The 12726-nt window shown below is 33.8% G+C and overlaps 1 protein-coding gene across 1 annotated transcript in view; it reads left to right on the forward strand.

Annotated features, from left to right (window-relative positions):
- Positions 1 to 3384: 3384 nt before the first annotated feature.
- LOC107843207 (iron-sulfur assembly protein IscA-like 1, mitochondrial) overlaps positions 3385 to 12726 on the forward strand; it is a 15736-nt gene continuing 6394 nt past the window's right edge. The window contains exon 1 of the mRNA XM_047395950.1: positions 3385 to 3624. Coding sequence (XP_047251906.1) covers positions 3435 to 3624 — 190 coding nt within the window. The 5' untranslated portion in view covers positions 3385 to 3434. The remainder of the gene's footprint in view (positions 3625 to 12726) is intronic.

Genomic DNA, 12726 nt, shown 5'->3' on the forward strand with positions numbered 1-12726 from the left:
AAAATATATTTGCAAAAAGGAGATAACATATTTCATTTATGGATAAATATGGTTTTAGCCCAATCTAAGGTTCTAGAGAGGGATTATAATAGAAACGAAATCAGATTGTGCGTTTTAGATAGAACGAAAAAAAGGAAAAAAATATATTCTACAAAAAAATATTAAAGTACTATTAATTATAAGAATATTTATCAAATATTTTGAAACAAATTATAATAAATAGTATATAAACTTTCTTACTATCAAATATTTAGAATAAATTTAGCTTGTTAAAATAATTAAAATTTGGACTTATTAGATAAACTAACATGTGATATCCCTTTGCCTAATAAAAAAGATGGTGACATGTTAAGATACAAACATTTATGCCATGTTTATGATTGATACTTTAGTATGTATTTTCATTTTCTTGAGACATTATCTTATCTTGTCTATGATTTCCTACTCTATTAATATTATTATTAGGATCTCGATCAGATTTAAATTCGATAAATTATTTTATATTTACTAATAACGATGGTTTTATATCTAAGTCTCAACCAAAAAATCTTATTAAAAGATAAAGTACTCTCTCCGTTCCATTTTATGTGTCATTATTTCCTTTTTTGTCCGTCCCAAAAAGAATATCACCTTTCCTTATTTGGTTATTATTTAAAGACACAATTACACTTTTACTCTTATTGTTCCCACTTATAAGGGTCCACTTAATTAAAAATAATAATAGTACACTGTTTTAATGAAGGACAATTTGGTAAAAAACATCAAGTTTTTACTTATTTCTTAAACTCCGTGCCCGGTCAAATGGCGACACATAAAATGGAACGAAGGGAGTAATATATTTATCATTCTGCTACGATTTTGTTGATACTGTTTCTTGTCCTGATAGAAGAAAAATGTCATTTATAACTTATCTGAATGAAAATCTGAAACTTTATTTTTCTCGGGTCATGAGAAAAAGTGAGTGAAATACGAAACATTAATTAACGACAGAATATTTTTTAAAATACCAAATCATATATACCTAATTAGTTTAATATATAATGATAAAATATTTTTAAAAATAAAATTCAAAATTACTGAAATAAATATCTTACCATACCCACCCCTAAATCTAAATAGCAAAATCCCATTAATGGTGTTAATCAAATGTTCTCATATCAAAAAAATCCCATTAGTGGTGTTAGTCAAATGTTCATATCAAAATCCCATTAATGGTGTTAATCAAATGTTGTCATATTCCAATCTTACTTCTTCCCCTTTTTTAAAAAACTATCTTTCAAAATCAAAAATCTCACAAAGAGGCAAATCAGAGAAGATAATAAAACTTAAACTATATTCATTATGCAAAAAGAGTAATTATACGTTAAAGTAAGGTATTTTTATGGTGGAACTTTGGACTTTTCGACTAATCTGGAGTTGCTTGAGTTGTACATCGTGATTGACTATTGTATCATAGAGAGGATAAATCAAAAGATATATTGCTGGATCAGTATAGATTATGCCACAATGGACTTGAATCTCTTTAAAGAAAGTGAGATACCTGTGCCTCAGCCTGAAGACACTTTTATTCATTTTGTTCATTTCACCTTCAACTGTAATTTATTGTAATTGTGATATATCACACCAATACTATCTTTCAACAATCAAAATCTGACAAAGAAGCATACCACAATTATTTTTTTTCTAAATATATTTGAAATTATTCCAAAATAAAATGTACTAAGTAATTAAAAAGGTAAAAAGTTGCAACTAAAATGGACTATAGTTAATTTCTATAACAAATTTAACCTACAACCAATACTAATTCGGATCGCGCGTTGTAGGGCTTATTAAAGGAGTAGCGCTCCCAACAAAATTTTGACTTGAACTCGAGATCTCTGGTTAAGGATGAAACTGTCCCACCACTCTACCACAACCCATGTTTGTCTAAAATCAGCACTAAATTAGTGTGTTAATTGTTTCCAAAATGGAATTTGGTGCTTTAAAAGTGCATATGGTGAGATTAAATATGATAATGAATATATGACTGCTGATTATGATCTTTCTGTGCTTTATGAACAAGTATATACATGTGATTATTATTTAAATATTGTGATGGATCTTGAATCCACTTCCCCTCCATCATACAATTTTTGATTATATAATTTTTGAACTCTTTTGATGTATGATTATAATCAATGCATTGAGTAATTTCTTTGTTTATACTTTGTTTTATTTTTTTATTTTTTTCTTGAGATAAGCAGTACATCAGCACTCCCCGAATTATGACCAAAGTTTCTACGACACACTCCAACTTGACAGTGGTCCTATTATCTTCCTGAACTCAATTTTAGTGTATTTTTGTCATCATTTTGTGGTGATGTGACATATTTAATACATAAAATAAGGTTCAAGTCAGCTAAAAAGGTTGACAAAAGGTGTCACGTTAGCTTAAAAAATTGATAAAAATACGCTAAAATTTAGTTTGGGGTAGGAGGGGTGGGGGGAGATAGGACCCTCATGAAGTTAGAATGTGTTATAGCAAATTTGATCATAGTTCAGGGGTATTAGATGCTTTACTCTTTTTTTTTTTCTTTTTTTCTGGCTCTTACTTGTTAGCTATTACCTTCCAAATAATTCTCAAATCGATGTTTTAAATTGTAAAAATTCTTTTTACGCGGTGCTTTTCTAAGACTTCATGGAAGAGCGACTTAAGCCTAAGCAATTGATGTATGTGTTGTTCCTATTCGCTAATTGGTGTCCTGTTCATACGTTAGATTAGATTGTCAGTGTCGTAAAAACACAACAGACACTAGTATAAAGAATTGTGTGTTTGCTTGAATGTTTAATTACTTAATTATCTTTATATTTGGCTTCAAGCTCAAGATAGATAGATATCTTGATCAAGCATCTAGATAATATCGACTTCTGAAAATAATCGTTCAGAAACTTGTGACAGTATTTATTTTTTTACATAAAAATTTCTACTCATTAAATTTGTTCAAATCTTATTTTATTACATATCTTTTACTCATTAAATGCTTATCATTTATAAAGATTACTAATTAATGCTCTTAAATAAAATTTTAAATAAACTAAATATATTTATTTAGGCCAAATACATAAACAACCCTTTAAATATATATTTGATATAACTTTAATTTAAAACCACAAGTTTCAAAGTTTTTTATATTTTCTTAAATTTAGTGCAAAATCAAATAAACCATTATTTTTTTTTTTAAATAATGGAGGGAGTAGTATTTTTTATTATATATTTAATTTAATAATTCTTCATACACACCATTTATAATCTTTTATTTTCATAACACACCCCTGAAATTTCTAAATATTATATTTACACCCCCAATCTTTTCAAAATATAAAGCTATATAAACCCTCCAAAAATCAAAAACTTGTAAACAGGATCCATTCATTTTACGTGCAAAACGGAATCGATGGCATCTCCGGCGATAGCAAAGGCGGCGGAGAGAATCGGAAATTCAGTCCGGCGACAAGCAATAACGCTTACGGACGCGGCGGCGGCACGAATAAGTAATCTTCTTCAGCAGCGGCAGCGTCCTTTTCTTAAGCTTGGTGTTAAAGCTCGTGGATGTAATGGTTTGTCGTACACGCTTAATTATGCAGGTAAGTATTGTATTGTATTTGATGATAATATATTTGTAATCAATATGAATTGCAATGTTTGTCGTAATTGTAAGGTTAAGAGAATACAACTTAAAATGTTGGTTAGAGTTACCTGGTAGCTGTTGCTGGTGGGAGGTGACAGGTATCCAGTGGAATTAGTTGAGTTGCTTGGGGGAGGTGATAGGTATCTTGTGGAATTAGTTGAGTTGCTGGTGGGAGGTGATAGGTATCCTGTGGAATTAGTCGAGTTGCTGGTGGGAGGTGACAAGTATCTTGTGGAATTAGTCGAGTTGCTTGTGGGAGGTGATAGGTATCTTGTGGAATTAGTCGAGTTGCTTGTGGGAGGTGATAGGTATCCTGTGTATTTAGTTGAGTTGCTTGTAGGAGGTGACAGATATTCCGTGGAATTGGTCTAGTTGCTGGTGGGAGGTAACAGGTATCCCGTGGAATTAGTTGAGTTGCTTGTGGAATTAGTCGAGTTGCTGGTGGGAGGTGGCAGGTATCTTGTGGAATTAGTCGAGGTGCGTGCAAGTTGACTCGGACACCACAGAGAAATGTTACATGTAAAAATGAATTTTTACTTGTCCAGTATTCCAAAAGTAAATTTATATACACTCAATTATGTAGGTAAGTATTGTATTTGAGGATAACATATTTCTAATCAATATGAATTGCTATCTTTCTCATAATTGTATGGTTAAGAGAATACAACTTATAAAATGTTGGTCAGAGTTACCTAGTACCTGTTTGTTGGTGGGAGGTGTTAGGTATTCCGTGGAATTAGTCGAGGTGCGTGCAAGCTGACCCAAACACTACGGAGAAATGATACATGTGAAAATAAATTTTTACATGTCCAGCATTCTGAAAGTAAAATTATATACACTCAATTATGTAGTTAAGTATTGTATTTGATGATAAAATTTCTAATCAATATGACTTGCTATCTTTCACATGAGTATTGTATTGTATTTGATGATAACATATTTCTAATCAATACAACTACTGTACGAAGCAGAATTCAAAGTGTATACAGAGAAGGCACCCACCCAAGGGTGTGATCTAGTGGTTCAATGAAGTTGGGATGGACACCATGAGGTGACAGATTCAATTCCCAGCAGAGACAAACACTAACACTAGGTGATTTATTTCGTTCTGTTGTTTGGGTACTTGCCACCTTCTGCAAACACATGTTAACTTGAGCTTCCATGGTTTTCACCAACTTTATTGACTTATAGGCCACACCTTTTGATGCGTTGATTTGTTCATTTATTGAGAAATCCATTGAATACATAAAAACTATCTGATCGGAATCCAGTTCAGGGAAAACTCTTGGTCTAGCAGTAGAAATAGAACTTGATTAAGTTTTGTTGCCCTCCTTAGTGAGGCTCAATTCCCCTTGGGAACTTACAATAAAGCCTTCTTTTTAATTTGACATCGATGGGGACCCATAAACTAAATCTTGGATTCGCCTCTACCAGTAGACTAATCTTTCATATCGATTTTGTCAATTAATCATGCATTTATTATGATGCTACTTTAAGATGTAACTTTAGCACACAAAATATAATGGTTGTGAGAGATAAAAACGGGGTTGGTGACCCAAACGAACACGCTGCACTGAGGAGTTTAGGCTGCAACCGCACTCCTATCATCTGTCTAGACAAAAAGAAAGGACCTCTCGATTGAACAAGGTGAATCGTATGAATTTTCTCATGTATTTATACATGGAGTAATATATTTGGCCCTTTTTTAATAATGTGGTGTTTGTGTACTTGTTACCTCCCGCCAACACATGTTGGCTTGAGCTTCCATGGTTTTCACCAACTTTATTGACTAGGCCGGACTTTTGTATATAGTGATTTGTTCATATATTTATCCGTTGATCAATTATAACAGGAAACTAATCAAAGAAAAAGGGTGTAATCCCCTTAATTATGTAGCTAAATATTGTATTTGATGATAAAATTTCTAATCAATACGACTTGCTATCTTTCTCATAATTATATGATAAGAAGAATACAACTTAAAATATTGGTCAAAGTCTATAGAATTTTGACTCTCGGAAAGCGAAATGTGACAGGTAAAAATGATTTTTTACTTGTTCAGTATTCTAAAAATAAAATTATGTACACTCAATTATGCAGGTAAGTATCGTATTTGAAGATAAAATTTCTGATCAATATGACTTGCTATATTTCTCATAATTGTATGATGAAAAGAATACAACTTAAAATGTTGGTCAGAGTTACCTAGTTTTGTTTCTGGTGGGAGGTGGCAGACATTCTGGGGAATTAGTCGAGGTGTGTGCAAGTTGGTTCGGACACCATGGTTATCAAAAAAATAAAATGTTGGTCAAAGTCTATACAGTTTGACTCTTGTGAAGCGAAATGTGACCTGTAAAAATGATTTTTTATTTGTCCAGTATTCTAAAAATAAAATGTGACATGTAAAGATGAATCTTTACGCGTCCAATATTCTAAAAATAAAATTATGTGCACTCAATTATGCAGGTATCGTATTTGAAGATAAATTTCTAAACAATGACTTGTTATCTTTCTCAGAATTGTATGATAAGAAGAATACAACTTAAAATGTTGGTCAAAGTCTATAGAGTTTGATTCTCGTGAAATGAAGCGAAATGTGACTAGTAACTAATTACGTACACTCAATTATGCAGGTAAGTATCGTATTTGAAGTTAAAATAACTAATCAATATGACTTGCTATCTTTCTCATAATTGTATGATGAAAAGAATACAACTTTAAAGTGTTGGTCAGAGTTACCTGGTACCTATTACTGGTGGGAGGTGGCAGGTATCTCGTGGAATTAGTCGAGGTGCATGCAAGCTAACCCGGATACCAAGGTTATCAAAAAAAAATATTGGTCAAAGTCTATAGAGTTTGACTTTGTGTAACGAAATGTGACATGTAAAAATGAATTTTACTTGTCCAGTATTCTAAAAGTAAAATTATATCCACTCAATTATGCAGGTTGGTATTGTACGTATCTATAGAGTTTGACTCTCGTGAAGCAAAATGTGATAGGTAAAAATGAAATTGAAGATAAAATTTCTAATCAATACGAATATTCTTCGAAGCATAATTGAAAGTATATATAGTTTGACTTGCCTCTAGATAAGCAGAATGTGGTAAGTAAAAATGAACGGAGGGAGTGCAATATACTGGTATGTACTGTATTTAAAGATAAAATTTCTAATCAATATGACTATTATTCGAAGCATAATTGAATTAGATCAATTCAAAATTTTAAATATGTATAAGAAAGATACTATGAATTGCAATATTAATACAACTTAAAATGTTGCTCAATTATGCTGGTACGTTTCGTATTTTACGATAAAAATATCTAATCAACACAATTATTATATGGAAGATATTATATGTTGCAATCTTAATACAACTTAACATGTTGATCAAAGTTCATATAGTTTGACTTTCGAGAAGCCAAATGTGGTAAGGAAAAAGAAATATCATTCATGCTCAATTATGCTAGTAAGTATTGTATTTTACAATAAAAGTTCTAATCAATACGACTATACTAGAATACTATTAGTTGCAATCTTACTCATAACAGTATGATAAAAAGAATACAACTTAAAATGTTGGTCAAATTCATACAGTTTGACTCTCATCAAGCGAAATGTGATAGGTAAAAATGAATTTCCACTGTTCAGTATTCTTAAAATAAACTTATGTACACTCAATTATGCCTGTAAGTGTATCGTGTTTGATGATAAAATTTCTAATCAAAATGACTATTCTTCGGAGCAAAATTGAATTAGATCAATTCTAAATGTTATATGAAAGATGCTATAAGTTGCAATCTTTCTCATAGTAATATGATTGGAGAAATGTTGGTCAAAGTCTACACAGTTCGACTCTCGAGAAGCTAAACATAACAAGTAAAAGTGAAAGGAGGGAGTACTATATTTGTTTGATACAGTTTCTCAATTATGCAGGTAAGTATCGTATTTGACGATAAAATTTCTAATCAATACTATAGTTATTCGGAGCTAAATTGAATTAGATCAATTCAAAATTTTAATATGTATACGAAAGGTAATATAAGTTGCAATATTAATACAACTTAAAATGTTGGTCAAAGTACATATAGTTTGACGTGAATCCCGAGAAGCGAAATGTGGTAAGTAAAAATGAACGGAGGGAGTACTATATGCCGGCATGTATCGTATTTAAAGATAAATTTGTAATCAATATGACTTCTTCGAAGCAAAATTGAATTGCTATAAGTTGCAATCTTTCTCATATTGATATGATTGGAGAAATATACCTTATAATGTTGGTCAAAGTCCATGAAGTTTGACTCTCGTGAAGCTAAATGTAACAAGTAAAAAAGTGAACGTAGGGAGGATTATATTTGAAACATAATTGAATTAGATCAATTCAATATTTCAATTTAAATGTGTATATATATAAGTTGCAATATTAATACAACTTAAAATGTTGTTCAAAGTATATGTAGCTTGACTCTCAAGAAGCGAAATGTGGTAAGTAAAAGTGAACGGAGGAAGTACTATATTTCACCTTTGTTGTTTTTCCTTTCTATATTGTTATCACATTTGTGGATTAATTTACGGTGAAATTCCTGTCTAAATTAGATGTCTATCTTTCATATTACTCCCTCTGTTCATTTTTACTTGTTAGGCTTAGCTTCACAAGAGTCACTTTGATTAATCGTTGAAGCTAAATTGACTTGAATAAATTCGATATTTTAAATTTTAGATTTAAATATTCGAAAACTATAGGAAAAGTACTATAAGTTGCAATGTTTCTCGTAATGATAGAATACAACTTCAAATGTTAGTCAAAGTACATAGGAGTTTGGTTAAAATGTTAGTCAACGTATACAGAGTTTGGCTCTCGAGAAGCGAACTAAGATAAGTTAAGTGAACGGAGGGAGAGCACCCAAGGGTGTGCCTAGTAGTAATGAAGTGATTAAGAACCATAAGGTCTAGGTGATTTCTTTCCATCTACCGTAGCCTTGGTGGATAGAGTTACTTGGAACATATTACTGGTGGTAGGTATCTCGTGGAATTAGTTGAGGTGCATGAAGGTGGCACGGACACCACAGTTATCCAAAAAAAAAAGTGAATGGAGGGAGGACTATATTTCATCTTATGTTGTTTGTACTCTTTGAAAATATCGATGCGTGTGTCGATGTGCATGTTGGATCCTCCAAAAGTAGTGCATTTTAAGAGGATTCGATACAAGTGTGCTAATATTGTGGAGAGTTCAAGCAGCATAGGTTTCACCTTTATTGCACCCTAGGATGTGACCTAGTGGTTAGTGGTCAATAATGTGGATTGAGCACCATGAGCTCTCCGTTTAATTCCGAGGAGAGACAAAACATTTGGTGATTTCTTCCCGTTTGTTAGATAGAGTTACCTAATATCTGATGTTGGTGGGAGGTGGCAGGTATCCCATGGAATTAGTCGAGGTGCGTGCAAGCTGACTCAGACACCATGGTTTTAAAAAAAAAAGTTTTCACCTTTATTTGTTTTTTGCCATAATTTGTTGAAAGATTATATTGAACCGGGGGTCTATCGGAAACAACCTCTCTACTTCTTTAGAGGTAGTGGTATGGACTGTGTACATTCTACCCTCCCCAGACCCCACTAAGTGGGAATATACTGGGTTTGTTGTTGTTGTTATTGAAAGATATATTGGACCTTTTGGCGTAGATTACCAGAGTCTAATTGAGCATTTCTTTTTTGATAAGATAATTTGTATATAAAGCCAGCATCAAATTGATTGCTGGTTATATTAAAAAGTTACAATTCAGCGTAGTCTCTATATCTGTGTATCATATACGCCTTGAGCTAATGAAATCAAGGCGAATGCCGAATTGAGCATTTAGAGTCGATAGGTTCTGAATACATAATTGTTTTTGCATATGTATTGGCTGGTTTGATTCAGAAGCAGTGGAATAAGTAAGTATTTTCAATTTACATAGTAATCTTTGGAGGCAAGTATGTCAGTTTGGTTAATGTTGTCCTACTGCTAGGCAAATGTACTATCAAAGCATGTCAAAAGACAAGTAATACTCCCTCCGTCCCAATGTAAGTGACTTACTTCTCTTTTTGGTATGTCCCAAAAGGGTGTCTCTTACTATATCTAGTGAGTTTTCCAATTCCAGCATTCTACATGCCAAGTTTAAGACCATAAGATCTAAAAGACTACACACATCTTTATTTAAGACCACAAGATTCAAAAGTCTCTCTTTCTTTCTCAAACTCCGTGCCCAGTTAAACTAAGACACTTAACTTGGGGCGGAGGGAGTAATACATTTGGCCCTTTTTTAATAACGTGGTGTTTAGGTACTTGCTACCTCCTGCCAACACATGTTGGCTTGAGCTTCCATGGTTTTCCCAACTTTATTGACTTATAGGCCAGACGTTTGGATACAGTGATTTGTTCATACAATTACAGCAGGAAACTAATCAAAGAAAAATGGTGTAATCTCTGCACCTTGCATAAAACATTCTGTATTATAATTTAACTCAGATGGTAAAAGTAACAGGAAATAGCGTTTAGACTGGAGACTGAATATGATTAAGGATGTAACCCTGGCAGACAGTTTTGCATGACTGCACGACACCTTTCAGTTTGCGTTTATTAAACCTGTGTAACATTGCTCACATCCATCTATTGCAACTCCTGCGTCAAAGACGTCACGCATGGCATCAAAAAGCCTTGGCTCAATGCCTCGGTAACGGAATATGCTTCCCTGTGGATACTCCTGCAAAAAAATTTGGCATATAAAATTGGTGAGTTGAAATGGACCGGAACACTTAAAGTCTTTCTATCCTTGTTGTTAAACTAGGATAATAGTTTATAGCAGACATGAAGCTAGTGCTCGCCCTTGAGTTTGAAAAATTTGACTGTTGTCACTAGTTCCTTTACTATAGTTGCCAAGTAGGATATATACTCCTTGATAAATAATTTTCAAAAAAAAAAAAGCGCACTTCATTCCTGATAAATGATGCCATCAATATGGATTCTTCTTAGTTAGCTTGATCCTTCTATGTCTAAGTAATGAAGCAGAGAGCGACACTTACCAAGGAATATGATATCCACACTCCTTCACGGGCATAACCCATTGAATTAGTCCTTCTATCCCACTTGACCCCACGTCTGGCCAACAAAGTTGAAAATAACCAGTATTTTCTCGAGAGATGTCTTAGTTTTGCCTTCAGACGATCAACTGAAAAGTGTGGATTCATTCTCTTCATTTGGTTGCTTACGATCATCCAGCTTTCCTCTTGGAATGTGTTCCCAAATTCATAATCTTTACTGATCTCCTTGGCCAACAGTTTCAGTAATATACACTGTTCATCTTCTGTCAAGCCTTCATTAACATTTGGGCCTCGTAGGTACATCTGCAGTGAAGTAGGGGAAAATCTACTCGTTATGTAGCATTTTTACATTGGTATAATTAAATAGATTTGAAACTTTTGTGCACGTCTCTGTCTGTTTATTTGATATTATGGTTACTCTTTCTAAATAAATGCTAAGAAGCATCTTGATGCTAACAGTCAAATTGGAGCACGCTTAAATAGTATTGACTGAGCAAAGATAGGCTTATCATATGCTCCTTGCTACAGCTTTGTTCTTTTTGAGCTTAATGCATTTGAATTGTGAGGCTAGCTTCATTCTTGTCTATAAGTGTCGAGTATCAACTAATGAGCTACATGATGATGAAACAGAAAAAAGAGAGATGTTTTACTTTTGATACGGTAAATGTATTTCATTTATAAACATGGCCAGACAGCCTCCCGTATATCAAAAAGTAAAGAATCTACAATACATGATTCTCCACAAAATCCATCCATTCTTCTATACAACAAGGAACTTAATGGGTGCACCAAAAGAAAGTAAGTGACTGGACGCTACTCCTCAACTGTGTAAAACTCAATTCTTCCTCTTTAAAAGCTCTCCTATTTCTCTCTCTCTCCAAACAACCCACATCAACACAAGAGGAACCACGGTCCATGCCCTACAGCTTCTCCAACAAAACATCAATTCTTTCACAGTTTTTGGGATCGTCCGAGAAGTTCCAACTACCATAACATCTCCCATCATAACTTCATGGTAAAAACGACAATTCAGGAGAAGATGGTCTACGTCTTTGCCTACCTCCTTGCACATGTAACACCATCTCAAAGAAAAGCACATACAGACTTTTAGCAATTAAAAAAACTTCGGCTCTCTAAGATTTCCGCTGTCAAAATCACCCTATAGCTCCTAGCAAAGAGAAGAAGCACACCTTCCTCGGCACCTACTATATTCATATTGCATCACATGGAAACACATCCTCCACCCTAATAAGAAGTGTCTCATAGAAAGATTTAACGGAGAAAACTTCATTATTCCCCAAACCCCTCCGTGGAGCATCAGGGTTATCCACCGGGGTGACGTGCCTTTATAGAAGGGCCGGCAACCTTTGGAACTCAGTCACCTCCCAATAGTCGAAATTCCTTCTAAATCTCAGATCCCAACAAATCTCTCCTCAGTGACCGTCAGTTCTCTTTGTCATGACATTCTAAACAAATCCTAAAAATCATCTTTTAGTAAGTTATCTCCACACCACTATGTCCCCAGAAATCAACACTTTCTTAAGTCTAGTGGAAAGCATCTTAGAGATGATCTTATAGATGCTTCCCACTAGACTAATATGCCTATAGTCCTTCATGTAGAATGCTCCCTCTCGCTTAAAGATAATGACAACAAACAAAGCATTCAAACTCTTTTCGAATATACCAATATCCTGGAACACAACAATAGTATCCATCAAATCAGATTTGACCATATTCTAGCAGTGCTGGAAAAAAACCATAGGTGCCGTAGCATTGTTACCCGCACAACCCTCCACCACCCGCTTCACCTCTTCCTCCTTGATGCCCTCTCTAGCCACTCACTTCTCCTTGCCAATTTGACTGAACCCTAAACCCCCAACTTAGGCCTCCAATCTGTTCCTTTCAATTAATGCTTGTAAAAATCTACAATTGCCCTTTCTACTTCCTCCTCCCTCACATGTCAATTGGTTATACACAACCCCCCC

This window comes from Capsicum annuum, chromosome 9 (genome assembly GCF_002878395.1).
Source record: "Capsicum annuum cultivar UCD-10X-F1 chromosome 9, UCD10Xv1.1, whole genome shotgun sequence".
Lineage (NCBI taxonomy): Eukaryota > Viridiplantae > Streptophyta > Magnoliopsida > Solanales > Solanaceae > Capsicum > Capsicum annuum.